Consider the following 26,637-nt stretch of genomic DNA (forward strand, 5'->3'; position numbering starts at 1 on the left):
AAATCTTTGCTGATCTAATAAAAACAATTGATTCAACAATTCAAATGTCAAAATGTGACTTTTATTCTCTGTATTTCTGGACAAAGTTGGAAAACGTGTCACTGCAGGTGATCATTGTAGAATATATTAAACAATAGAAATATATATCATTGCTACATGTTTTGAGAACATGTACAGGTTGTCACAGTCCATGTCTGGGGATTGAATATGGGATTCTGGAAGAGGTGCAAGTTAAGAGTTGAATTTCAGGTTTAAACTGGCAGTCTGGCACTGAACAGAACATGTATCCTGAAGGACCTTGGACCTTCTCTTCCAATAGGGTTGAGAATGAGGTGATAGAGTTTAGGGTCATGAATTGAGAGGGGGTTCTGCGGGGCAGAGACTACTAACCAGAAGTTATCCCGCCTCTACTGTCCCTGACTCCACTCTCCGAGGGTGTCTCAGGAGTCGGGATATGCAAAAAACACATTTCCCCATTTCAGACATGGGTATAATACACAAGTGTACATGTGTGAAAGGACAAATATAAGCATCCATCAAATTATTATTATTACTGTCAGACCCCGGATGGCACAGTGCACACAACACCCCCCCCCCCCCCCCCCCCCAGTTTCTGGTTACAGACAACTCTCTGATACCACCTACAGGGCAGTGGAATTAAATGCACTTCATAACATGATATTTCACCATGGGTGCACAGGAAAAAGATGATGCTAATTATTTTTAAGTAGTTATGATAATACCTTCATGATTTGGCAAAAAAAAACTTATATTTCAAATACAATCTGTGCACGTTTACTATTTTCTCTTGTCACAATTAGTATGTTGATTAAGTGCAGTATACCTTGATTGAGAAATAAGATAAAATATGAATAATATTGATGATCTACAAATATTTGTCTTCAATATTGTTTTCATGTCTGCCAGTATTTCCTGGCGTTCTTAGGTCAAACGCCAACATTAGCTACTTCCAGCTAGTCACATAACATATCACACTTGAACACTTTATAACAGTGAGGGGTGTTGGGGTGTCTAAGCAGCTGGGAGGACACAGGCATGCAAAGTTACGCCTGAAAATCTCTAAGGACCCAGGGAAAGGTAGAGGTAGCCAATACCTACTGTTGGCGATGGCTGATTGTGTTCTTGGTATTATCTGTGGTTTGTGTGTGTGAGAGGCCCTAGTCAGGTCAGGTGTTGCTGCTCAGCAGCCTCTCCTGGTTGTGCTTGCGGAAGAAGGCTTTCCCAAACTCATAACTGCTGATCATAATGGCACAGGCTGGGGCCACCTTGATCACCCTGGGAAGGAAACCTAGGAGAGAAAAGTAGGAGAGGGGGAGAGAGGGGGGTGGAGGAGAGAGAGTGAAAGGGGGAGAGAGGGGTGGAGGAGAGGGAGTGAAAGGGGTAGAGAGAGGGGTGGAGGAGAGGGAGTGACAGGGAGAAAGAGGGGTGGAGGAGAGGGAGAGAGAGGGGTGGAGGAGAGGGAGAGAGAGGGGTGGAGGAGAGGGATAAGGAGAGAAAGTAGGTCACCAGTTAGGAGACTAACCTGAGGTAACTGTGTGTTTTGGGTGAACTATCCCTGTAGCCTGACCTACCTACAAACAGTCCACCGATGCCATTCTCAGCCACAATCTTGGTCATCACACTGAGAGTGGAGGAGGAGGCCTTGGACGACACTGCAGAGACACATGACAACATAGCTGGGTTAGTAGTACAGGATCACTACACATCACTAAAGATCATTTTTATTTATTTATTTATTTATTTCACCTTTATTTAACCAGGTAGGCAAGTTGAGAACAAGTTCTCATTTACAATTGCGACCTGGCCAAGATAAAGCAAAGCAGTTCGACAACATACAAAAACACAGAGTTACACATGGAGTAAAACAACATACAATCAGTGATACAGTAGAAAAAAAATAAGACTATATACAATGTGAGGCCAAGGTGGCAAAGTAAATAAAGTAAATAAAGTATAGCAAGTAAATCACTGGAATGGTAGATTTGTAATTTGAAGAAAGTTCAAAGTTAAAATATAAATAATATGGTGCAAAGGAGCAAAATAATAAATAAAATAAATAAATACAGTAGGGGAAGAGGTAGTAGTTTGGGCTAAATTATAGATGGGCTATGTACAGGTGCAGAGATCTGGGAGCTGCTCTGATAGCTGGTGCTTAAAGCTAGTGAGGGAGATAAGTGTTTCCAGTTTCAGAGATTTTTGTAGTTCGTTCCAGTCATTGGCAGCAGAGAACTGGAAGGAGAGACGACCAAAGGAGGAGTTGGCTTTAGGGGTGACCAGAGAGATATACCTGCTGGAGCGCGTGCTACAGGTGGGTGCTGCTATGGTGACCAGTGAGCGGAGATAAGGGGGGACTTTACCTAGCAGGGTCTTGTAGATGACCTGGAGCCAATGTGTTTGGCGACGATTATGAAGCGAAGGCCAGCCAACGAGAGCGTACAGGTCGCAATGGTGGGTGGTATATGGGGCTTTGGTGACAAAACGGATGGCACTGTGATAGACTGCATCCAGCTTGTTGAGTAGGGTATTGGAGGCTATTTTGTAAATGACATCGCCGAAGTCGAGGATTGGTAGGATGGTCAGTTTTACGACGGTATGTTTGGCAGCATGAGTGAAGGATGCTTTGTTGCGAAATAGGAAGCCAATTCTAGATTTAACTTTGGATTGGAGATGATTGATGTGAGTCTGGAAGGAGAGTTTACAGTCTAACCAGACACCTAGGTATTTGTAGTTGTCCACAAATTCTAAGTCAGAACCGTCCAGAGAAGTGATGCTGGACAGGCGGGCAGGTGCAGGCAGCGATCGGTTGAAGAGCATGCATTTAGTTTTACTTGTATTTAGGAGCAGTTGGAGACCACGGAAGGAGAGTTGTATGGCATTGAAGCTCGTCTGGAGGGTTGTTAACACAGTGTCCAAAGAAGGGCCAGAAGTATACAGAATGGTGTCGTCTGCGTAGAGGTGGATCAGAGATTCACCAGCAGCAAGAGCGACATCATTGATGTATACAGAGAAAAGAGTTGGCCCAAGAATTGAACCCTGTGGTACCCCATAGAGACTGCCAGAGGTCCGGACAGCAGGCCCTCCGATTTGACACACTGAACTCTATCAGAGAAGTAGTTGGTGAACCAGGCGAGGCAATCGTTTGAGAAACCAAGGCTACTGAGTCTGCCGATGAGGATGTGGTGATTAACAGAGTCAAAAGCTTTGGCCAGGTCAATGAATACGGCAGCACAGTATTGTTTCTTATCGATGGCGGTTACGATGTTGTTTAGGACCTTGAGCGTGGCTGAGGTGCACCCATGACCAGCTCTGAAACCAGATTGCATAGCGGAGAGGGTGCGGTGGGATTCGAAATGGTCGGTAATCTGTTTGTTGACTTGGCTTTCGAAAACCTTAAAAAGGCAGGGTAGGATGGATATAGGTCTGTAGCAATTTGGGTCAAGAGTTTCACCTCCTTTGAAGAGGGGGATGACAGCAGCTGCTTTCCAATCTATGGGAAACTCAGACGACACGAAAGAGAGGTTGAACAGGCTAGTAATAGGGGTTGCAATAATTTCGGCAGATAATTTTAGAAAGAAAGGGTCCAGATTGTCAAGCCCAGCTGATTTGTAGGGGTCCAGATTTTGCAGCTCTTTCAGAACATCAGCTGAATGGATTTGGGAGAAGGAGAAATGGGGGAGGCTTGGGCGAGGAGCTGTGGGGGGTGCAGTGCTGTTGAATGCAGTAGGGGTAGTTAGGTGGAAAGCATGGCCAGCCGTAGAAAAATGCTTATTGAAATTCTCAATTATAGTGGGCTTATCGGTGGTGACAGAGTTTCCTATCCTCAGTGCAGTGGGCAGTTGGGAGGAGGTGTTCTTATTCTCCATGGACTTTACAATGTCCCAGAACTTTTTAGAGTTTGAGTTGCAGGAAGCAAATTTCTGTTTGAAAAAGCTAGCCTTGGCGTTTCTAACTGCCTGTGTGTATTGGTTTCTAACTTCCCTGAAAAGTTGCATATCGCGGGGGCAGGTCGATGCTAATGCAGAACGCCACAGGATATTTTTGCGTTGGTTAAGGGTAGTCAGGTCTGGGGAGAACCAAGGGCTATATCTGTTCCTGGTTCTAAATTTCTTGAAAGGGGCATGCTTATTTAAGATGGTGAGGAAGGCATTTAAAAAAAACAACCAGGCATCCTCTACTGACAGGATGAGGTCAATATCCTTCCAGGATACCAGGGCCAGGTCGATTAGAAAGGCTTGCTCGTTGAAATGTTTCAGGGAGCGTTTGACAGTGATGAGTGGAGGTCGTTTGACCGCTGACCCATTACGGGTGCAGGATGATCATAAGGATGATTCCATGAATCAGGTGATCAGCCTGGAGTTCTATACCCACAATTCATAGCCTGGAGTTCCCCTATCTCCACCTGCCTCCTGGTCTTCACGACGTCGAAGGGAAGAGTTACTATGGAAGCGATCTGGAGGAAGACATAAACAAGGGTTAGAAATCACTTATATTTGACAATGCTGCCCTCTAGCAGTATTAGATGGAATAACACCATGTCAGCACAGAAGATGAGTTAGAGCTAGAATAACATTACAAAGGTACAACAAACTATATCAGATATTCAATGTTCAATATATCTAGGTGCTCTACTAGACAGAACAGTTTGAGTTGAGCTGAGAGGACAGCTAGAATACTCACTGAGCCAGACACCGCTCCGGATATGAAGGTGATGGCAAACGTTGGCTCTCTGATGTTGTTGTGCTTACACAGCCACGCCTTCCCCTTCTCATAGTTATACCAGTACATGGCTGAGGAGGAAACAGACACAACATGGAACTCCTGTTATCAAACACTAAGAGACAGAGAGAAGAAGAGGGGGAGAGAACAGGGGGCTAGAGAGAAGGAGGGAGAGGAGAGAGGAGGGAGCTAGAGAGAAGGAGAGAGGGCGCTAGAGAGAAGAGAGAGTGAGAAATAGAGAGTGTTGTACACCTGAGATAGTTATATAGTGATAGACATTGTGTTGTGTCTACCTGAGAGAGATATAGTGATAGATATTGTGTCGTTTCTACCTGAGAGAGATATAGTGATAGACATTGTGTTATTTCTACCTGAGAGAGATATTGTGATAGACATTGTGTTGTTTCTACCTGAGAAGGGCACGTCTCTAAGCAGTGTGGGTCCCCAGCCCCTCCAGAGAGACCGCCAGCCCTCGTTGCGTACTGCAGAGTGGATAACCTCACTCAGCTCCCTGTACGAACTTCTCTGGGACTGCATCTTAGTACGGATCAGCTCCAATGGACTGATCACTGTCACAGAGCCCACTGACTCACAGAGAGACAGAGAGAAAGAGAGAGAGCGAAAAAACACTTATAAGCACTACACACAGAAAGAGCAGTTAAACAGAGCAGTTAAACACATACATTTCTTTGGAGGCCATAATTATATCATGGTGCTGGCGAAGATGGCTGATGTTTTACGTGCTCCTAACCAACTGTTTTTTTGTTCATTTTTTGTGTTGTTTATAACATATTTTTTAACTTATTTTGTATATAATGTTGCTGCTACCGTCTCTTAAGACCGAAAATAACTTCTGAACATCAGAAGGGCGATTACTCACCACCAACTGGCAGGCACTTTTATTTCCTTTAACGAGCCCGACGTGAAGGACATACTGCTTTCCCGGGAACAGGCCCAAATCCCCCGGAGAAAAAGAGGGCAAAGGTCGGGCTGCCTTCTGAGAATTCGTAGGCCTTCCTTTCTACTTGCTAACGTGCAATCATTGGAAAATAAAATCGACGACCTACGAGGAAGATTAAACTACCAACAGGACATTAAAAACTGTAATATCTTATGCTTCACGGAGTCGTGGCTGAATAACGACATTATCAACATACAGCTGGCTGGTTTTATGCTGCATCGGCAGGATAGAACAGTGGCGTCTGGTAAGACAAGGGGTGGCGGACTATGCATATTTGTAAACAACAGCTGGTGCACGATATCTAAGGAAGTCTCGAGGCTTTGCTCGCCTGAGGTAGAGTATCTCATGATAAGCTGTCGACCACACTATCTACCTAGAGAGTTTTCATCTGTATTTTTCGTACATACCATCTGTCTACATACCACCACAGACCAACGCTGGCACTAAGACCGCACTCAATGAGCTGTATTCCACCATAAGTAAACAGGAAAACGCTCATCCAGAGGCGGCGCTCCTAGTGGCCGGGGACTTTAATGCAGGGAAACTTAAATCCGTTTTACCTAATCTACCAGACGAGCTAAACTACTTCCATGCTCGCTTCGAGGCAAATAACACTGAAACATGCATGAGAGCACCAGCTGTTCCAGGCGACTCCGCAGCCAATGTGAGCAAGACCTTTAAACAGGTCAACATTCACAAGGCCAGACGGATTACCAGAACATGTACTGTGAGCATGCGCTGACCAACTGGCAAGTGTCTTCACTGAGATTTTCAACCTCTCCCTGTCCGAGTCTGTAATACCAACATGCTTTAAGCAGACTAGCATAGTCCCTGTGCCCAAGAACACTAAGGTAACCTGCCTAAATGACTACCGACCCGTAGCACTCATGTCTGTAGCCATGAAGTGATTTGAAAGGCTGGTCATGGCTCACATCAACACCATCATGCCGGAAACCCTAGACCTATTCCAATTTGCATACCGCCCTAACAGATCCACAGATGATGCAATCTCTATTGCACTCCACACTGCCCTTTCCCACCTGGACAAAAGGAACACCTATGTGAGAATGCTATTCATTGACTACAGCTCAGCGTTCAACACCATAGTGCCCTCAAAGCTCATCAATAAGCTAAGGACCCTGGGACTAAACACCTCCCTCTGCAACTGGATCCTGGACTTCCTGACGGGCCGCCCCCAGGTGGTAAAGGTAGGTAACAACACATCCGCCACGTTGATCCTCAACACTCAGGGGTGCGTGCTCAGTCCCCTCCTGTACTCCCTGTTCACTCATGACTGCACGGCCAGGCATGATTCCAACACCATTATTAAGTTTACCGATGACACAACAGTGGTAGGCCTGATCACCGACATCGACGAGACAGCCTATAGGGAGGAGGTCAGAGACCTGGCTGTGTGGTGCCAGGACAACAACCTCACCGTGATCCAGACAAAGGAGATGATTGTGGACTTCAGGAAAAGGAGGACCGAGCACACCCCCATTCTCATCGACAGGGCTGTAGTGGAGCAGGTTGAGAGCTTGAAGTTCCTTGGTGTCCACATCACTAACAAACTAACATGGTCCAAGCACACCAAGACAGTCGTGAAAAGGGCACGACAAAACCTATTCCCCCTCAGGAGACTGAAAATATTTGGCATGGGTCCTCAGATCCTCAAAAGGTTCTACAGCTGCACCATCGAGAACATCCTGACTGGTTGCATCACTGCCTTGTAAGGCAACTGCTCGGCCTCCGACCGCAAGGCACTACAGAGTGTAGTGTGTACGGCCCAGTACATCACTAAGCTTCCTGCCATCCAGGACCTCTATACCAGGCGGTGTCAGAGGAAGGCCCTAAAAATTGTCAAAGACTCCAGCCACCCTAGACATAGACTTTTCTCTCTGCTTCTGCACGGCAAGCCGTACCGGAGCACCAAGTCTAGGTCTAAGAGGCTTCTAAACAGCTTCTACCCCCAAGTCATAAGACTCCTGAACATCTAGTCAAATGGCTACCCAGACTATTTGCATTTGCCCCCCCCGCCAATGCCGCCACTACTCTCTGTTATTATTTAAGCATAGTCACTTTATTAACTCTAACTACATGTAGATATTACCTCAATTACCTCAATTAACCGGTGCCCCTGCACATTGACTCTGTACCGGTACCCCCTGTATATAGTCTCGCTATTGTTATTTTACTCTTTAATAACTTGTTACTTAAATTTCTTATTCTTATTCTTTAAACTGCATTGTTGGTTAGGGGCTTGTAAGTATGCATTTAACTGTAAGTTCTACACCTGTTGTATTTGGCGCATGTGACTAATAACATTGGATTTGATTTGATTGAAAATAAGGTGTCTGTTGTTTCCATATTCATTTGAAATTTTGCAGGATGAAATCTCTTGAGATGCACCATCTCGTTTTCAAGAGTGTCCCAACATATACATATATATATATACATATATATATACACATATATATATATATATATATATATATATATATATATATACACACATATATATATATATACACACATACACACACATATATATATATATATATATATATATATATATACACACATATATATATATATACACACATACACACACATATATATATATATATATATATATATATATATATATATACACACATATATATATATATATACACACATACACACACATATATATATATATATATATATATATATATATATATATATATATATATATATATATATATATATATATATATATATATATACACATATATATATATACATATATACACATACATATGTATGTGTATGTATATATACATATATATACACATATATATATATATATACATACACATACATATGTATATATACATATATATACATACACATATGTGTATATATATACATATATATACATACACATACATATGTATATATACATACATCATCATATGTATGTATATATATATATACATACATATGTATATATACATACATCATCATATGTATGTATATATATATATACATACATATGTATATATACATACATCATCATATGTATGTATATATATATATATATATATATATATATATATATATATATATATATATATATATATATATATATGTATGTATGTATGTATGTATGTATGTATGTATGTGTATATATATATATATATATATATATATATATATATATATATATATATATATATATATATATATATATATATATGTATGTATATGTATGTATATATATATGTATATATTTTTTTTAAGTACTTAGTAAGAAGAAGAATATGGCAACTACTATCTAATAATAATAACAAGTAAACAATTATAATGATAATAAAATATAATTACATTAACAGCATAAAAAGTTGTTGTACAACTACTAATAGGCTTATAACTAATAAAAACTACTGCTACAACTACAACTAAGTACCTATAATATAGAGTATACATACATACATATTTACAAATATCCTCACATGGTGATGTTTCTATTAGTTAAAAACACAAACAGTTTGTTCTTAACAGTTGAAAAAGGGTTTCGTAAATGCGCTGTGTGATTACAATGTCCTAGTTTCTGTAGCTAAATGATTCCAGTCACTCAGGCCTTTGTACCGTATCTGAAAGATCTTACTCCAACCCCCTTTTGGAATTGCTGCCGTTGTCGAAAGTAGTGCGAGTTTTGTGAAGTTAGGTATTCCTTAATATATACAGGGAACTTTAAGTTGATACATTTAAAAAGGAACTAGTACCAATGCAGTGGTCTTCTGTTTGGGATTGACAGCTAGTTTAGTGATTCAGACATTGTTCAATGATGTCTTATAATGGCATCCAAGAATGAATCTGCAAAGATAGTTATAAATGACATCTAATTTGCAAAGTAAGGTCTTGGTTGTGTTTTGATAGATGATATCACCATAGTCTAGGATAGGAAGCAGCAGTTGGGTTACTAAGGTCTTTCTAGTGGATAGACAAAAAAACGTTAATCACTCTATCACTATTTATCGCTCTCAAGTATACATCACCACAGTGACCTGTAAGGTCAGAGGTCAGCTCACCTCTGGCGAGGGCGCCTGCTAGTAGAGGCGCCTCCTCAGCGTGTGACCCCATCCTGACCCTCAGGGCAGCACGCAGTTGGTCGTAACACGTGAAGTAGATCACCGTCGCCGGGACCGCCATGATACTGCAAGAAGCATTAACAGAGATGCAAATCTAATGTTTCCTCAAGAACCCTGACTCATTCAAATCTGGCATTACAAACAAGAAACCAACAGATGAAATATCCATAAACAATGAATAAAATGAATCAGCTTTTACCATATCAGACACAAAACAAATGGGTACAAGCAAGAGGTACAAATAAAATGTTCCCAAAATAATCAACAGCCCATGACTCAGCCGATTACCACACCGCTCAGACACAAATCCAGGACTGAGAGATTTAAAATAAAACATTAACAAATCAAATATCGATAAACCCTGAGTCTACAAAATCAGTGTCCATCCGTACTGCTCGATACAAATGAGCAGAATAATGGGAAGCAATCATAAACAACTGAATTATCAATAGACTATGAGTTTGCTGAATCACAGCGGGCCAGCCACTCAAGACACAGCTGACCATAAATCAGTGCTGAAGGCAAGTAAGCAGTGTGAATTAGTAATGAGGCAGAGTAACGGCAGACTTCAGACTCACAGGGTTGGAGGGAGGCCGCTCCATAACGACTTGATACCTTCCCTGCGGACTATCTTAATAAAGGCATCCTGCAGAGAGAGGGTCAAAGAACCAGAGCAATAACTAATACATGATACTGATGTACATGTTTATAAACGCTGAAGGGTTGTACCGAATGTGGATCTCCCGTTCGTCTACCGTTCATTCAGCACGCTGTTGATGTCTGACTGACGACACTTTTGTGCGATTCTACATGTAGAATCGGGTTCACACTCGGTTCGCAAATTACAGCCGGCACTCTGTTCAGAGGAGCAAAGTACTCTCGGCAGGCAAATGCTATTGGTGTGTCCAAACCATTATTCAGTGGCAATAAAAAGTATGTGAACCCTTTGGAGTTACCTGGACTTCTGCATAAATTGGTCATAAAATGTGATCTTCATCTAAGTCACAACAATAGACAAACACAGTCTCCTTAAAACGAATAACACACAAACAATTATACATTTTAATGTCTTTATTGAACACACCGTGTTAACATTCACAGTGCAGGTGGGAAAAGTATGTGAACCCTTGGATTTAATAACTGGTTGACCCTCCTTTGGCAGCAATAACCTCAACCAAACGTTTTCTGTAGTTGCAGATCAGACCTGCACTCCTGCACTGGTCAGGAGAAATGTTGGACCATTCCTCCTTACAAAACTGTTTCAGTTCAGCAATATTTTTGGATGTATGGTGTGAACCGCTCTCTTGAGGTCATGCCACAGCATCTAAATCGGGTTGAGGTCAGGATTCTGACTGGGCCACTCCAGAAGGCGTATTTTCTTCTGTTGAAGCCATTCTGTTGTTGATTTACTTCTGTGTTTTGGGTCGTTGTCCTGTTGCATCACCCAACTTCTGTTGAGCTTCAATTGGTGGACAGATAGCCTTACATTCTCCTGCAAAATGTATTGATAATGTCTTTTCCATCGATGATAGCAAGCTGTCCAGGCCCTGAGGCAGCAAAGCAGCTCCAAACCATGATGCTCCCTTAACCATACTTAACAGTTGAGGTTTTGATGTTGGCGTGCTGTGCCTTTTTTTCTCCACACATAGTGTTGTGTGTTCCTTCCAAACAACTCAACTTTAGTTTCATCTGTCCACAGAATATTTAGCCAATAGTGCTGTGGAACATCCAGATGCTCTTTTGCGAACTTCAGATGTGCAGCAATGTTTTTTTTTGGACAGCAGTGGCTTCTTCCCTGGTGTCCTCCCATGAACACCATTCTTGTTTAGTGTTTTATGTATCGTAGACTCATCAACAGATGTTAGCATGTTCCAGAGATGTCTGTAAGTCTTTAGCTGGCACTCTAGGATTCTTCTTAACCTCATTGAGCATTCCGCGTTGTGCTCTTGCAGTCATCTTTGCAGGACGGCCACTCCTAGAGAGAGTAGCAACAGTGCTGAACTTTCTACATTTATAGACAATTTGTCTTACCGTGGACTGATGAACATCAAGGCTTTTATAGATACTTTTGTAACCCTTTCCAGCTTATGCAAGTCAACAACTCTTATTCTTGGGTCTTCTGAGATCTCTTTTGTTCGAGGCATGGTTCACATCAGGCAATGCTTCTTGTGAATAGCAAACTCACATTTTTGGGGTGTTTTTTATTGGGCAGGGCAGCTCTAACCAACATCTCCAAACTTGTCTCAATGATTGTACTCCAGGTTAGCTGACTCCTGACTCCAATTAGCTTTTGGAGAAGTCATTAGCCTAGGGGTTCACATACTTTTTCCAACCTATACTGTGAATGTTTAAATTATGTATTCAATATAGACAGGAAACATACAATAATTTGTGTGTTATTAGTTTAAGAAGAGTGTGTTTGTCTGTTGTTATGACCAATTTATGCAGAAATCCAGATCATTCTTAAGGGTTCACATACTTTTTATTGCCACTGTACATCTTTATAATGCTTGTGGTTAGCTTTCAATGGGTGCATCACTTGAGGCTGGTTCGAAGTCCCACGGGCTGTGGCGGTCATGAAATTTTGTCAGCTGGTGATTGTCAAGCAAATAACAGCCGGTCTAATGGTAACTGACAGTTAATTAACATAAACACATTTAACATCTCCAGGTTTCCACACATAGCCTACAAGCTACTGATGCAGACCTTTGGAACATCTACATTTTAAAAAGTCTAATAAATCCATGTAATATAGCCTACACCATCACAATAAATCCATGATTTATTTTCGACAGGTCTAAAGAAATATGATATGAAGAAAATTTAGTCTCTTTCAGATTAACAGAATAGCATACTCTGAGTTGTCCTTATGTTAGGTCCTGATCTGGCTATGCCATATGGCTGTGGGCTACACTAGTTCATTTAGCAGACAAGATTTGCTTAGAATTCCGTAGCATTGTTTTATATTATGAAGAATACCATTGAACATAGCATAATAAAATAGAAAGGATATTTTCTCCAAACGATTTGAGAGTGTCCACATGCGGCTATTCTGTGTTGAGCGGTTAACAAAGAAACAGGTAATCCTATTTGCTTAATTTAGAGTTATTTATGTATCTTTAGTTGTGATTCAAACATTGGGCTATATGGTTTTGCTTTTTAATACATTCTAAGGCTGCAAGAAGTAACTAATGATGATTAGAAAAAAGTTGCATGAAAGACATAAGCTTTGCTTTGTTTGTTGAAGTGTATACAGTGCAGGCTGTACACACTTAATCAGTCTCTCAATCACAATTCGACAAGCACTTGATAATGCCTCAAATTTCCCGGTGGCATCCCCTTTGTGTGGCCGTAATGCCCCCTAAAAAAAATCCATGCCTTTTGCGGCCAGTGGCCGTGGTGCCCTTGGGCTGAATATAATAATTATAATTACCTTCTCCTGGCTGCGCGCTCTGAAGCACCTCTCACTCATAACCACTAGCATCCCAAAAAATGTTTTTAAATGATGAGGCTGATGCAACAGATCAAAACTTTTAGCTTAACATTTCAATAAACGATTAGGCTATTTATATTCGCATTATATGCGCAGCAATGCGCACACGGCAGTAGGCTAGAAGCGCGACTGTTCCATTAGTGGGAAAACACCATTCTCAAAAGTGACCGCAAATGTGATTATGCATGTAATGATTTTATTATAAAGGTGCCTTTTTATGGTGAAAATGATCTTCCCCAAACTTGAAACTAACGCACTGCATATGTATGCCAGTTAGGCTCTACACCCATTGTGACGCAGATTAATGTGCTTCATTTTAATAAGTTATTTGGCCACTTTATTTGTGATACAAACCTTGTCAAAACATATAGGCCTATGGGCTAGGCTACATGAGGTGTGTGACTATAATTAGAAAAATTCGCAAAAAAAAGGCATGTGCTGTTTGTTGCCTTACGCTGGGCATTATCCACAAGTGATATTATATCATTCACAAGTGATATGCTAATATTGTCACACATCAGACTATTCTTGATTTAACCTTGTCTTTACATAAACTAAATAATATATGTGTGAAATTTGTTTTGATTTAGAATGGACAATTTTCATGCACCCGTTTCAAAATTAGGGGGGGAAAAAGACATCATGCACTTAAATAGCAAATGGAGGATGCTTTTCCCATGGTTCATTATCATGCCAGCCAGGTAGGCTGTACTCCTGTTGTAAAGATAAGCAATGTGCTTAATATTAGGAAAGTTGAGAAATAAATATAGTAGGCCTAGTCAATAGAAATCTGATGGGATCCTTATCTTTTTAAAAGAGGCCATCACTCTGTTTTCTCATGCGACTGCATAGCCTATAAAAAAGGTTGCACAACATGAGCTCATTGACTCTCATGAAGTGTTTGATTAGATTTTCTATTACATTTGCATTGATGTCAGAGTGATTAGAGGGACAATAGAGTGCTGAGTACCAGGCAGTTAGCAAGTTTAGTAGGCTACTAATGACCATCAGCAGCATCAGAGCTTGGAGAAGCCTAATTACCGTGGCTAAACGGTCATGTGGAATTTGACTGCCATCATGACTCATGACCGCCCGTGTGGCAGTAATACAGTCACCATAACAGCCCTAGTCCCATCCCACCCATAGCCTCTGACCCTTGGCCACAATGAGCAATATCTCAATGTTACCCTCTGATAGGCTAGACAGAATTTTCATCACATTGCACACACAAACCCAATCCTTGCATATCTAGATGGGGGTTGGGAATTGGCTAGAGATGTTTACCAGAGTGCCGTTGAAGTGGCCGGGGGCCTTGTACCAGGCCTTGGAGTTGCCGTTCGTACACACACAGGTATGGTCCATCAGGCCATTGCAATACACAAAGCATTTCCCTGGAGAACAATGAAGACATACATAATGGGTTGAGCACTGTGGTTTAAAGAGAGGACAGAGGAATGGTAGGTTACATTGATTATTGTCTTATTACCTTTGGGAAAAGGACTTTTCTGAGCCTGGAGTCTGATCTTGACAACATCCAGAGGTGTGACTGAAAAAAGACAGTTGTACAACCAGTTTAAATATTTAAATATAATAGTTCCACAATCATATATATATATATATATATATATATATATATATATATATATATATATATATATATAGTCAGTGTATGTAGGGGAGGGTTCCCGTGCTCACCAAACAATGACGTCAGGAGAGCCCCTGAGCAGGAAGCCAACATCTGTTGAAATGGAGTAATGCCATTGGTGTCGACGGGCACAGGATTTTTTACAGAATTACCACTCATCTTGCCTACGAAAGATATTCAAAACAACATTTGATTCAGTTGTTGTTATAAACATTTAATTGACCAATAAATTCTTGTTGAATTCTGGCCAGTGACAATTTGTAATCATTATGTTTACCTTAGAGAAGCTTCTTGCTAGCTATATTGCGGGAACTAGAAGCTAGCTAACTTATCTAGCTACTCTTCCACAGTGGACAAGTAGTCTTGCTCTTTGTCAGCGACGGAATTCAAAGCAAACCCATTTTAAATGTGATGTCCCGGTATTCTTATAACTCGTATCTGCGTACATGTGCTTCATGGGGCAATTCCACAATACAAGGCTTCATTCACAAGATAAAGTGAAAGAAGAAAAGCTAGTTTACCCAACATGACATTTGTAAAAATATTTTGACTTTCAGCAGAGCACATTCTTGGCACAAGGACAGCCAGCACATGGTTACAGCTACACTAGCTAACTAACTAAATACCTATAAATATGACAAATTCCAATTTCTCAATAAATTATTCGTTAAGGATAAAGTCATCAGTTGCTTGCTTGATCAATTTTTACTTTTAAAAAAATCCAGAAAAAATATGTGGAAACATCGCATTCGAAAGCAATGATAACTTTCAGCAACAACACCCCCTTTTTTGGAATGACGGGATTTTTCGAAGCGGGAAAGAACATAGAACACCTATAGCACAACAACATATTATGGCATCAAAGTAATCTTAGCGGAACCAAAACAATTTAAAGATACTGTACTGAACTTTCGTGAAAATCGGTTGTAACAAATGTCAATTTACGGAAATATATTGTCTTACAAGACCACAGGCTCTCACGAGGTATATATTAACTTTTAGCCAGTGAGTTAGCAAGCTAACGTTACTTAGTAGCTAGCTGGCAGATTCCACTTCCTGTAGTTTAAAAAACAGGCTATAAAAACAAATAAATTGCCGTGGTACGGTTTTGTTGCTTGCTTGGGTCTGTTCGTTTTCTTTGAAGTCCTATTTTTCCGTTTTAAACTTCTCTAACTATGTCAATATTTACATTACTCCTTAAACTTATTTTTGTTTGTTTTTAAAGCTAACGATTTTATGCAGTTTAGCTAGATAACGTTACAACGGTTAACGTTGGCATTAACTCAGTTTGTAAACATGTCTATTGCTTACAACACAGGAGAACACAAGGATATTCTATTCTCCTCTCAAATTATATTGAATAAGATGAAATCTAGACGCACCCAAAGGTCTACAAAACCCCGTTTACAAGGTAAGGGATATTTTTAAACATGTAACTAGCGAACGTTATTTCTACATTGTTGATGAGCCTTATCTACAAGAAAGTTCCATCAAAAATTGAAACTAACTTTGCTACTTTTTCAGACCCCAAACTCGCTGATAAGGGGCACAAGTCAGCATCGAAGAGCCATGCCAAACCACCATGTGAATCTTATCCTGCCCAAAAAAAGCCTTTCACTGGGAAACTATTCTACTTAGATTTGCCATCGAACAGAAGAGCAGAGACATTAGAGAATGATATCAAAATGTTTGGAGGGGTAAGTGAATATGTGTTTACATCTGTTAACATTTGACATCATGACATAGACAGTAAAGTATTATAGCAAATTGAATGTGGATGATAGTTATCAGCTTGCCTGCCTTTAACAAAAGGGATAATAATTCCTGAGCCAGCGAAATAGGACATTCAAATTGACAGGTTGTGTGAATTGTTAATAAGCTATTGTGTTGACATACTGCTGATCATGGACCATTTTGAAGTGAAATGACAACTTGCTGCCTTTCACACCAATGTGGCTACTGTCTACTTACTGTGGAGGAGGAGTGGCTTTCAGTCTTTTGGAACATAACTCTTCTAGTGATTGCTTCTTTCTAGTTACCGGAGTTGTTATCTCTCTGGTTGACTCACTTTGATACAATATACATACTGTAAGTTATTGTCCATTTACATAGAAATTCATTTTGTGAAGTCAGCATACAAACACTACACTATAATACATGTAGTACGGAAAACATTGGAAAGTTAGTACTCAAGTCACACATATATTTAAAGTCTGCGGCCTAACTCTCCGACCATGTATTGGGCCTGCATCTGTCCTATGTCCCACTGTTCAGCAACCTGATAGCTGACGCAATCAAGCACAACCTGCTCCTATTCTTGCTGAACAGTGGGACCTATATCTCCTTCCGGAGTGCAGCAGCTCAAAACTTTGTGCAAGATTGTGCGTGTGGGGTCCTCATAGAGGCCCTGAAGCCCCTTGCACTGCTGCCCGCTGTCATTTCTCTCTTTTCACCACCATTTTAAATACAGTATTTGATTAATACTCTGGCTCAGGATGGACCTTGTGTGTTCTCCCCCAAATCAAATCAAAGTTTATTTGTCACGTGCGCCGAATACAACAGGTGTAGTAGACCTTACAGTGAAATTCTTACTTACAGGCTCTAACCAATAGTGCCAAAAAGGTGTTAGATAGGTAAGTAAAGAAATAAAACAACAGTAAAAAGACAGGCTATAAAAATAGCAAGGCTACATACAGACACCGGTTAGTCAGGCTGATTGAGGTAGTATGTACATGTAGATATGGTTAAAGTGACTGCAAATATGATGAACAGAGAGTAGCAGTAGCGTAAAAGAGGGGTTGGTGGGTGGCGGGACACAATGCAGATAGCCCGGTTAGCCAATGCGTGGGAGCACTGGTTGGTTGGCCCAATTGAGGTAGTATGTACATGAATGTACAGTTAAAGTGACTATGCATGTATGATAAACAGAGAGTAGCAGCAGCATAAAAAGAGAGGTTGGTTGGGGGGGGGGGGCACACAATGCAAATAGTCCGGGTAGCCATTTGATAACCTGTTCAGGAGTCTTATGGCTTGGGGGTAAAAAGTGTTGAGAAGCCTTTTTCTCCTAGACTTGCCACTCCGGTACGGCTTGCCATGCGGTAGTAGAGAGAACAGTCTATGACTGGGGTCTTTGACAATTTTTAGGGCCTTCCTCTGACACCACCTGGTGTAGAGGTCCTGGATGGCAGGCAGCTTAGCCCCAGTGATGTATTGGGCCGTACGCACTACCCTCTGTAGTGCCTTGTGGTCAGAGGCCGAGCAATTGCCATACCAGGCAGGATGCTCTCGGTGTTGCAGCTGTAGAACCTTTTGAGGATCTCAGGACCCTTGACAAATCTTTTTAGTTTCCTGAATAGGCTTTGTCGTGCCCTCTTCACGACTGTCTTCGTGTGTTTGGACCATTTCTAGTTTGTTGTTGATATGGACATGAAGGAACTTGAAGCTCTCAACCTGCTCCACTACAGCCCCGTCGATGAGAATGGGGGCGTGCTCGGTCCTCCTTTTCCTGTAGTCCACAATCATCTCCTTAGTCTTGGTGAGAGAGAGAGAGAGAGAGATATTCTGGCACCGCCAGGTCTCTGACCTCCTCCCTATAGGCTGTCTCGTCGTTGATCACTGTTGTGTCGTCTGCAAACTTTTTTATTTTACCTTTATTTAACTAGGCAAGTCAGTTAAGAACAAATTCTTATTTTCAATGACGGCCTAGGAACAGTGGGTTACCTGCCTTGTTCAGGGGCAGAATGACAGATTTGTACCTTGTCAGCTCGGGGATTCGATCTTGCAACCTTTCGGTTACTAGTCCAACGCTCTAACCACTAGGCTACGCTGCCGCCCTTAATGATGGTGTTGGAGTCGTGCCTGGCCATGCAGTCGTGGGTGAACAGGGAGTACAGGAGGGGACTGAGCACGCACTCCAGTGGAGCTCCAGTGTTGAGGATCAGCATGGCGGATGTGTTGCTACCTACCCTGACCACCTGGGGCGGCCCGTCAGGAAGTCCAGGATCCAGTTGCAGAGGGAGGTGTTTAGTCCCAGGATCATTAGCTTAGTGATGAGCTTTGAGGGTACTATGGTGTTGAACGCTGAGCTGTAGTCAATGAACAGCATTCTCACATAAGTGTTCCTTTTGTCCAGGTGGGAAAGGGCCGTGTGGAGTGCAATAGAGATTGCATCATCTGTGGAGCTGTTTGGACGGTATGCAAATTGGAGTGGGTCTAGGGTTTCTGGGATAATGGTGTTGATGTGAGCCATTACCAACCTTTCAAAGCACTTCATGGCTACGGACGTGAGTGCTACGGGTCTGTAGTCATTTAGGCAGGTTGCCTTTGTGTTCTTGGGCACAGGGACTATGGTGGTCTGCTTGAAACATGTTGGTATTACAGACTCAATCAGGGACATGTTGAAAATGTCAGTGAAGACACTTGCCAGTTGGTCAGCACATGTCCTGGTAATCCGTCTGGCCCCGCAGCCTTGTGTATGTTCACCTGTTTAAAGGTCTTACTCACGTCGGCTACGGAGAGCGTGATCACAGTTGTCCGGAACAGCTGATGCTCTCATGCATGCCTCAGTGTTGTTTTCCTTGAAGCGAGCATAGAAGTGATTTAGCTCGTCTGGTAGGCTTGTGTCACTGGGCAGCTCGTGGCTGTGCGTCCCTTTGTAGTCTGTAATAGTTTGCAAGCCCTGCCACATAAGATGAGCGTCGGAGCCGGTGTAGTATGATTCAATCTTAGCTCTGTATTGACGCTTTGCCTGTTTGATGGTTCATCGCAGGGCATAGCAGGATTTCTTGTAAGCTTCTGGGTTAGAGTCCCGCACCTTGAAAGCGGCAGCTCTACCCTTTAGCTCAGTGCGAATGTTGCCTGTAATCCATGGCTTCTTTATTGATAAAGCCAGTGACTGATGTGGTGTACTCCTCAATGCCATCGGAAGAATCCCGGAACATGTTCCAGTCTGTGGTAGCAAAACAGTCCTGTAGTTTAGCATCTGCTCCATCTGATCACTTTTTTTATAGACCGAGACACTGGTGCTTCCTTTAATTTTTGCTTGTAAGCAGGAATCAGGAAGATAGAGTTGTGGTCAGATTTACCAAATGGAGGGCGAGGGAGAGCTTTGTACGTTTCGTACAGGTGATCATTTAACATGTTGATAGAAATTTGGTAGAACTGATTTAAGTTTCCCTGCATTAAAGTCTCTGGCCACTAGGAGCGCAGCCTTTGGGTGAGTGGTTTCCTGTTTGCTTATTTCCTTATACAGTTGACTGAGTGCGGTCTTAGTGCCAGCATCTGTCTGTGGTGGTAAATAAACAGCCACGAAAAGTATGGCTGAAAACTCTCTAGGCAAGTAGTGTGGCCTGCAATTTATCACAATATACTCTACTTCAAGCGAGCAAAATCTAGAGACTTCCTTAGATTTCGTGCACCAGCTGTTGTTTACAAATATGCACAGACCGTCCCCCCTCGTGTCTGACCCAGTGTCTCTGTCCCCTCTCTCAGACGGTGGAGAAGTTCTTCAGCAAGGAGATCAAGTACCTGGTGTCTAATAAGAGAGAGGCCAGGTATGTGCAGTGTCATGGCCGTGACTCACTTGTCCCAAGCCCTGACTCTGGGCACAGCTCCCCCCACCCTCGCCCCCGTCCCGGCAGCCACAGAGACAGCCTCAAAGGAAGCTCCCAGGGCCAGGCAGACATGGTGAGCCAACTATTCCTCTGTGTCTCACTGGTATCTGTATCTCAGTGGGATAATTTTCCATGATCTGCTGTATAACCGAAGCTATCCATATATATTTATCCATCTCTCCCTATCTCTCTGGTATTTGACAGGTGGTCATAAGCAGGGGCAAGTCTTTTGTGAAGAGAGTCGTAAAAGAGCAGGTTTGTTAAGATCCTCACTAATGAGTTTGGCAAGCTATTTCCAACCTAATGCTACATGTTACGTTTATTGTTTCTGACTGATAGTCGTCAGGAACTTCAGGAAAGTTTGCACTTTGGATCAAAATGTCTGTTCATACTTCAGGAGATACTTTGGATTTCAGTTCTTCGGTTAAGATGTTTATTTGTTTTTACCCTGTAGGTGAGAATACAAGTCAACGAGATCCTGTCCAATGCTCTGGAGTGGGGAGTGAAAATCCTGTACATTGATGGTAACATGTCTATTCATTTGTTTGATAAGAAATGTTGACATAATGCTTATTATGACAATGATACTTTCGTATGCAAAAAATATTTTTTGAATTTCCTTCAATTCCAGATGTAATAGCTTATATGGAAAAGAAGAAAAGGAATGTTAAGAATACTGCTGAAAAGCCAACCACAGCTGCTGTCAAGAAAAGTGTAAGTCATGTTTCTTGACTGATATTTTGACAGTTCTTTCCTGGAATAACAAATCACTTACATGAGTCTTGTGTGTGATTCCTTACTAATGTAGGCCAAAGGAGAACCTACAGGAAAACCAGCCTTCCAGAAGTATAAGGGTAAATAATGTCCTGTTGCATGTGACTCTGTTGTCTGTTTACCGCTTCATCACTGTATTATTGTTATAGAGAACTTCTTAAACCTTCTACGTATATCGTCTCAGTAGATTAAGGTTGATGTTGATAGTGGTTGTACGATAACACTGGTACTCACAGGAGGTCGGTGGCACCTTAATTGGGGAGGACGTGCTTGTGGTAATGGCTGGAGCAGAATCAGTGGAATGGTATCAAATATATTTTTTTATTTTATTTAACTAGGCAAGTCAGTTAAGAACAAATTCTTATTTACAATGATGGCCTACCCCGGATGACGCTGGGCCAATTGTGCACTGCCCTCTGGGACTTCCAAACATGGCCAGTTGTGATACAGCCTGGACTCGAACCAGGGTCTGCAGTGACGCCTTGTGCACTGAGATGCAGTGCCTTCGACCGCTGCGCCACTCAGGATCCCATGTGTTTGATGCCATTCTATTTGCTCCATCCAGCCATTATTATGAGCCGTCCTCCTGTATATCATTATGAGAAGTTATTTGACCCAGACATACAGTGAGGGAAAAAAGAATTTGATCCCCTGCTGATTTTGTACGTTTGCCCACTGACAAAGAAATGATCAGTCTATAATTTTAATGGTAGGTTTATTTGAACAGTGAGAGACAGAATAACAACAAAAAAATCCAGAAAAACGCATGTCAAAAATGTTATGAATTGATTTGCATTTTAATGAGGGAAATAAGTATTTGACCCCTCTGCAAAACATGACTTAGTACTTGGTGGCAAAACCCTTGTTGGCAATCACAGAGGTCAGACGTTTCTATAATTCACTGTCTCTAATGCATTGTTCTGTGTTTTGCTCAGGTGGAAGGATCCGTAAACCCTTTGTAAAGGTAGAGGACTCCAGCAGGTGGGTCTATAAAAGAGATGACATACTCCGATGTCTGTAGTATTGACATATTAAGGCAATTCTTATTGTCTTAAGTTGGTGTTTGAGCATGTAATATAGCATCTATCTTATGTCTCTCTGCCAGACATTACCGTCCAATTTATCTGGCCATGCCGAACATGCCAGAGTTTAACCTAACGTCAGCTCCCCCCTGCAGTCCATTCTATGTAGAGGACCAGGAACACTCTGGGAAGAGACCTAAAGAGCACGGGTATGGAGTCTCATTCACTAAACGCCTCACCTTTCTTAACCCTTCTTGTTGTGAACATAAAGAAAATCCACCAATTACAGAAGAAGCAGTGTGGCAGTATATTCCCCTGTCTTGGCATTTGTGTTTTACCTGATTCACCAAAACATCCAGCTTTTCCTACTGTTGTTGATGAGGATTGCTACAGCAGGAAACGGTTATGTATTGCTTAGCACCCTCCGGGACTAACTGCTAAGTCTTGGTTGCTAGGCAACTAATATGTGATTGAACTTTGACCTGGCTATTACTTACTGACCTATGGGTGTCTCAGGAACCGAGGGGCAAGAGAGTCAGCCAGTGAGGAGAGGGGGCAGGACCGGGGCAGGAGGAACAGGGAGAAGAAACGTGGAGGCTACTGCGAGTGCTGCACGCTCAAATACAACAACATCAAAGCTGTGAGTTAGAATACATCTGTTTAATGTATGTAAACATAGTTAACATGTGTTTATAACGAGGACCTAATCATGTACAAAAGGCCTTATGTACTTGATGTAGTGGTAGCAGACGTTGTAGTAATGCTTGACTTGTGTCTGTATTCTGCAGCACCTGCAGAGCGAGCAGCACAAGGCCTTCTCCAGAAGTGATGAGTACCTGGTGGTGGACAGGCTCATCACCACACTGCCCTTCAACTTCAGTCACGTCAAAACAACACAAACTCCAACCACAAGGTGCAGTAGTCTTACATTTTTACAATTGAGTCATTTAGCAGATGTTCTTATCCAGAGCGACTTACATTTTCATAATTCCCTGTGGGAATGGAACCCACAACCCTGGCGTTGCAGGCACCATGCGCTACCATTTGTCCACACGAGCAAAATCTACCCAAATCAAAAGTAAATGCACACATATTGAATGTTGTTCAGTCACATGTTTGTTAGGAAAACTAATGCAATGTTGTGTGAAACATTTTGCAGATTGCCTGTTTTTTTTTCACCCCTGATTTTCTATGTTGTGCTGATCACCACATCTATAAGTAATTTTTTGTTCCCACAGGTCAAAGTACAGCATAACCTCCCTGTTGTGTGTTCCTGGACCCAGCATACAGATGGAGGGAGGTGTGGAAACCAAAGAGCTGAAGGGGGGATTAATGTCCCTCTGGTCTACTACAGTGGAGCCCCCTCTCTCCCAGAGTGTGGAAAACCCCTTGGAACAGCCTCGGAAGCGCAGCCGAGGAGCCCCTGTTCCCCACAGCATCAGCGAGGGGGAGAAGAGGTGCTCTTACGTTCCAGACAGACCCCAGCCCAAGCACAGATCCCTGTCCTGCAAACAACGCTGCCGACAGGGATCCCCGCACAAGCACCCCCAGGGGGCTGGGCTGAGTCAGACACCTGTGTCTAATGCAGAAATAGACCCTTCTACCCATGACTCTGTCGTCAACCCCAGACTTTCCCATCAGGGCCAGAGAACTCACACAGACAAAGATGGCCGCTCTTCATTTGGTCACACAGAGGATTTACAATGTGGCGATCCAGCTGTACGTGTGAAGGTCCCTTCCAGTCAGCACGAGGTGGCAGGGCCTTCAGAACACCACAAGCTCAGAGCTTTAGAGGAGAGTGAACTGAGTCACGATACGTTGGCTGGGGATACTCTTCCCGGGAATACTAGAGGTGTTCTGGAGCTCGAGGCAGGTGACACGGAGACACACACCCCTCCTCCTGCCAGGACGTTACAGAGGAGGGTCAGGGATTACAGACGGAAGAGAAGGAAAGTTGAGAAGCAGCAGACTGCTCAGGAGCAGGAAAAAACTAGCAATGTTCCCAGCAGCTCTCTGCTGAACCTCTGGCAGCTGTTCCACTCCAGTGAGGACATGGATTGTGAGTTCAGAGGCTTTTCCCCACTGTTCAACTCCAGTGAGCAGTGAGAACATAGACTGGGAGTTCCAGGCCTTCCCCAGCTAGAGAGGAGAGTGGGGGGGTTTAGGGTGACCCAGAATCTTCCCAATATGAGCACTAACCTGTAACAGACTCACTGTATGAACTTATTGTATGACAGTTTCATTGAGTGTCATAGCAGATCTACATGGGAACCCATTGACTGTGGCTCTTTAAACCTATAAAGGGAATAGTTCCCTTCAGGTTGGGAGGGTGGTGGCGCAACACTGTTGTGTTGATTTAACCATGGCAGCTTTTAGTCTACCTGGCTTTTTTACCATGACTGGTTTTATCTGGAGAACAGGCTGGAGCACTATCCTGCATGTGTTCTGGTGTCCAGAGGAACTGCATGGTTGTGTTTTTGGTATGTGGTATTGTAAATGTAATAATAATAAAAAGAGATACAACCGAAGGTCTTCTATTGAATTGTCATTACATTTCCGTATGTATTGTACAGGTGAAAAAAGTATCTACGTGATGTCTGTTTGATAAATGAAAGACTACCTAAACCGCTCTGACATGTCTGTGATCAGTTGAATGAGCACATTCTCATAGATGGAGTACATAGCTCTGACCCTGGACATGCTGTGTTACACAAAGGAGAGGACTCCCTCAAGGCTAACTTGTCATAAAGCACATCGTCCTCTTACACAGCCACCAACACAGAGACACTCTGAGACAAGGCGAGAGGGATTGCTTCCTCTTTCCCTCCATAACAGTTGTCGTGACGTTGCCCTCTGGGTTTTCTATGCACCATCCCCCGACCTCTATACTTCTGACACAAGGCTGTGTGAAGGCGGTCGTAAAATTCCAAAGGAGAATGTCCTGCCTCATGGCCCCAGTATAGAGAGAGAGTGTTTTCATGGAGAGAACAAAGGATTCTTCCACCTCACAGAATTGGAGAACCGAACGACATTTATGTTCTGGAGAAGGTATAACAGATCAGGTCCGCTTGGTACAATTTTGTGAGGCTCATTAGAGACAATATGGCCATATTACCATACTAAGGTTTATATACTAGCCTCAGTGGTGAGACTTACATCAAATGGTTGTATACAATGATTTAATAAGATTAAAGCTATTTGGAATATGTTGAGAGGCTATGTACTGATGTTAATGTGATAGAATTGTATTTCTGTTCAAAGCTTAACTCAGTCATCGGCACGCCCCCAGGGACACAGACAGGACAAGGAGTCATGTGACAGTTTTTCTACGTTCAGTATATAAGCCCACCCAGGGTTACTTTCTTAAGACCAGTTTACCTCAGAGAGCCAAGGTTTGACCATGCATTCCTCTACTGAAGTTTAACCGTACCACGTGGTTAAACTTTTAGACTATCGATACCGACAGAATAATAAGTCTTTGATATTAATTAATAGTCTGCAGCTAGAATTTCGATATCATCGAACGCGAAGACCGACGAAACATCCATTCTATAACAACATTAATGAATGTCGCTTTGAAAGATCCATTCTAACTGAGAGAGAGAGAACGCGGACAAAAAACTTTCCAACAAGGATCCCGACGACACACTGAGCGTAAATATATATTGATTGCAATTGTTCCCGAATGAGTGAGCGTTCATTAGCATATCAATTGTTAATATTTATCAACTCTGTTGCCTTCTCCACTGCCCCCAACCCCTTGTTTGTTTAACAAGCCCCCATGCCGGTTTAGCCCACATTACTCTACCAATTCTTTGTGACGATAACTACTGTTTGTATGCTTTCTGTGAATTACTTTGTTTAGTAAATAAATGATTTTAAGACAGTTGATGTATGGATGACTTAGTGAAGACTGGGTTCGTGCAGATACAACAATTTACGACGTTTGGAATGAGACTGGACGAGGTAGAATAGACAATTTAAACAAGAAGATAATCGGTCAGATACTATAATATATGTTACAATATAGGAAAGTTATATTAGGAAAATTATAACTTTGTAATCTGAATATTTTCCCCCGATCTCCTAGTTAATTACAGTTAAACGATTAATCAGTTTAATTGCGTAATAATAATTACAGGGAGTTATTTGATAAACATGTCTTCAGTTTAATGGTACCCAAAGACACGACACAGTAATAAAGAAGTATTTGCACTTTCTCATGTACTGAATGCATCTAGAATTCCCCTCAGCATA

At 42.1% G+C, this 26,637-nt stretch overlaps 2 protein-coding genes across 3 annotated transcripts; one reads left to right on the forward strand and one right to left on the reverse strand.

Annotated features, from left to right (window-relative positions):
* Positions 1-39: 39 nt before the first annotated feature.
* On the reverse strand, positions 40-15,533 carry LOC106576048 (solute carrier family 25 member 40-like). The gene is made up of 11 exons (XM_014152881.3): positions 15,250-15,533; positions 15,023-15,136; positions 14,814-14,873; positions 14,612-14,718; positions 10,413-10,480; positions 9,775-9,899; positions 5,148-5,321; positions 4,699-4,808; positions 4,390-4,471; positions 1,593-1,673; positions 40-1,309 (listed from the first exon to the last, which is right to left on the reverse strand). Exons 2-11 carry the CDS (start codon positions 15,129-15,131, stop codon positions 1,188-1,190), a joined length of 1,038 nt encoding a protein of 345 aa, XP_014008356.1. The 5' UTR covers positions 15,132-15,136; positions 15,250-15,533; the 3' UTR covers positions 40-1,187.
* Positions 15,534-15,738: 205 nt separating this feature from the next.
* LOC106576036 (protein DBF4 homolog A) lies at positions 15,739-24,908 on the forward strand. Of its 2 annotated transcripts, XM_014152873.3 has the most exons (13): positions 15,739-15,956; positions 16,291-16,383; positions 16,497-16,669; positions 20,463-20,657; positions 20,789-20,839; positions 21,039-21,108; positions 21,216-21,298; positions 21,393-21,438; positions 22,294-22,339; positions 22,464-22,589; positions 22,897-23,020; positions 23,169-23,293; positions 23,619-24,908. In XM_014152873.3, the coding sequence occupies exons 2-13, from the start codon at positions 16,338-16,340 to the stop codon at positions 24,484-24,486; spliced, it is 1,953 nt and encodes a 650-aa protein (XP_014008348.2). In that variant the 5' UTR covers positions 15,739-15,956; positions 16,291-16,337; the 3' UTR covers positions 24,487-24,908. The 2 variants fall into 2 exon arrangements, with proteins under 2 accessions (XP_014008348.2, XP_014008339.2); XM_014152864.3 differs by having other exon boundaries at positions 15,749-16,383.
* The last annotated feature ends 1,729 nt before the right edge of the window (positions 24,909-26,637 follow it).

The sequence above is a fragment of the Salmo salar genome, chromosome 02, assembly GCF_965601325.2.
Source record: "Salmo salar chromosome 02, fSalSal1, whole genome shotgun sequence".
Taxonomy (NCBI): domain Eukaryota; kingdom Metazoa; phylum Chordata; class Actinopteri; order Salmoniformes; family Salmonidae; genus Salmo; species Salmo salar.

What these genes read in the sequence shown, in the direction of transcription:
- LOC106576048 (XM_014152881.3), bottom strand. Translation starts at nt 15,131, where the DNA reads ATGAGTGGTAATTCTGTAAAAAATCCTGTGCCCGTCGACACCAATGGC. An exon ending in GCCACTTCAACGGCACTCTG is followed by an intron (nt 10,481 to 14,611) that starts GTAAACATCTCT and finishes CTCTCTCTGCAG; the next exon opens with GATGCCTTTATTAAGATAGT. An exon ending in AGCGGCCTCCCTCCAACCCT is followed by an intron (nt 9,900 to 10,412) that starts GTGAGTCTGAAG and finishes TGCTTCTTGCAG; the next exon opens with TATCATGGCGGTCCCGGCGA.
- LOC106576036 (XM_014152864.3), top strand. Translation starts at nt 16,269, where the DNA reads ATGTCTATTGCTTACAACACAGGAGAACACAAGGATATTCTATTCTCC. An exon ending in AGAGAGTCGTAAAAGAGCAG is followed by an intron (nt 20,840 to 21,038) that starts GTTTGTTAAGAT and finishes TTTACCCTGTAG; the next exon opens with GTGAGAATACAAGTCAACGA. An exon ending in AGCCTTCCAGAAGTATAAGG is followed by an intron (nt 21,439 to 22,293) that starts GTAAATAATGTC and finishes TGTTTTGCTCAG; the next exon opens with GTGGAAGGATCCGTAAACCC.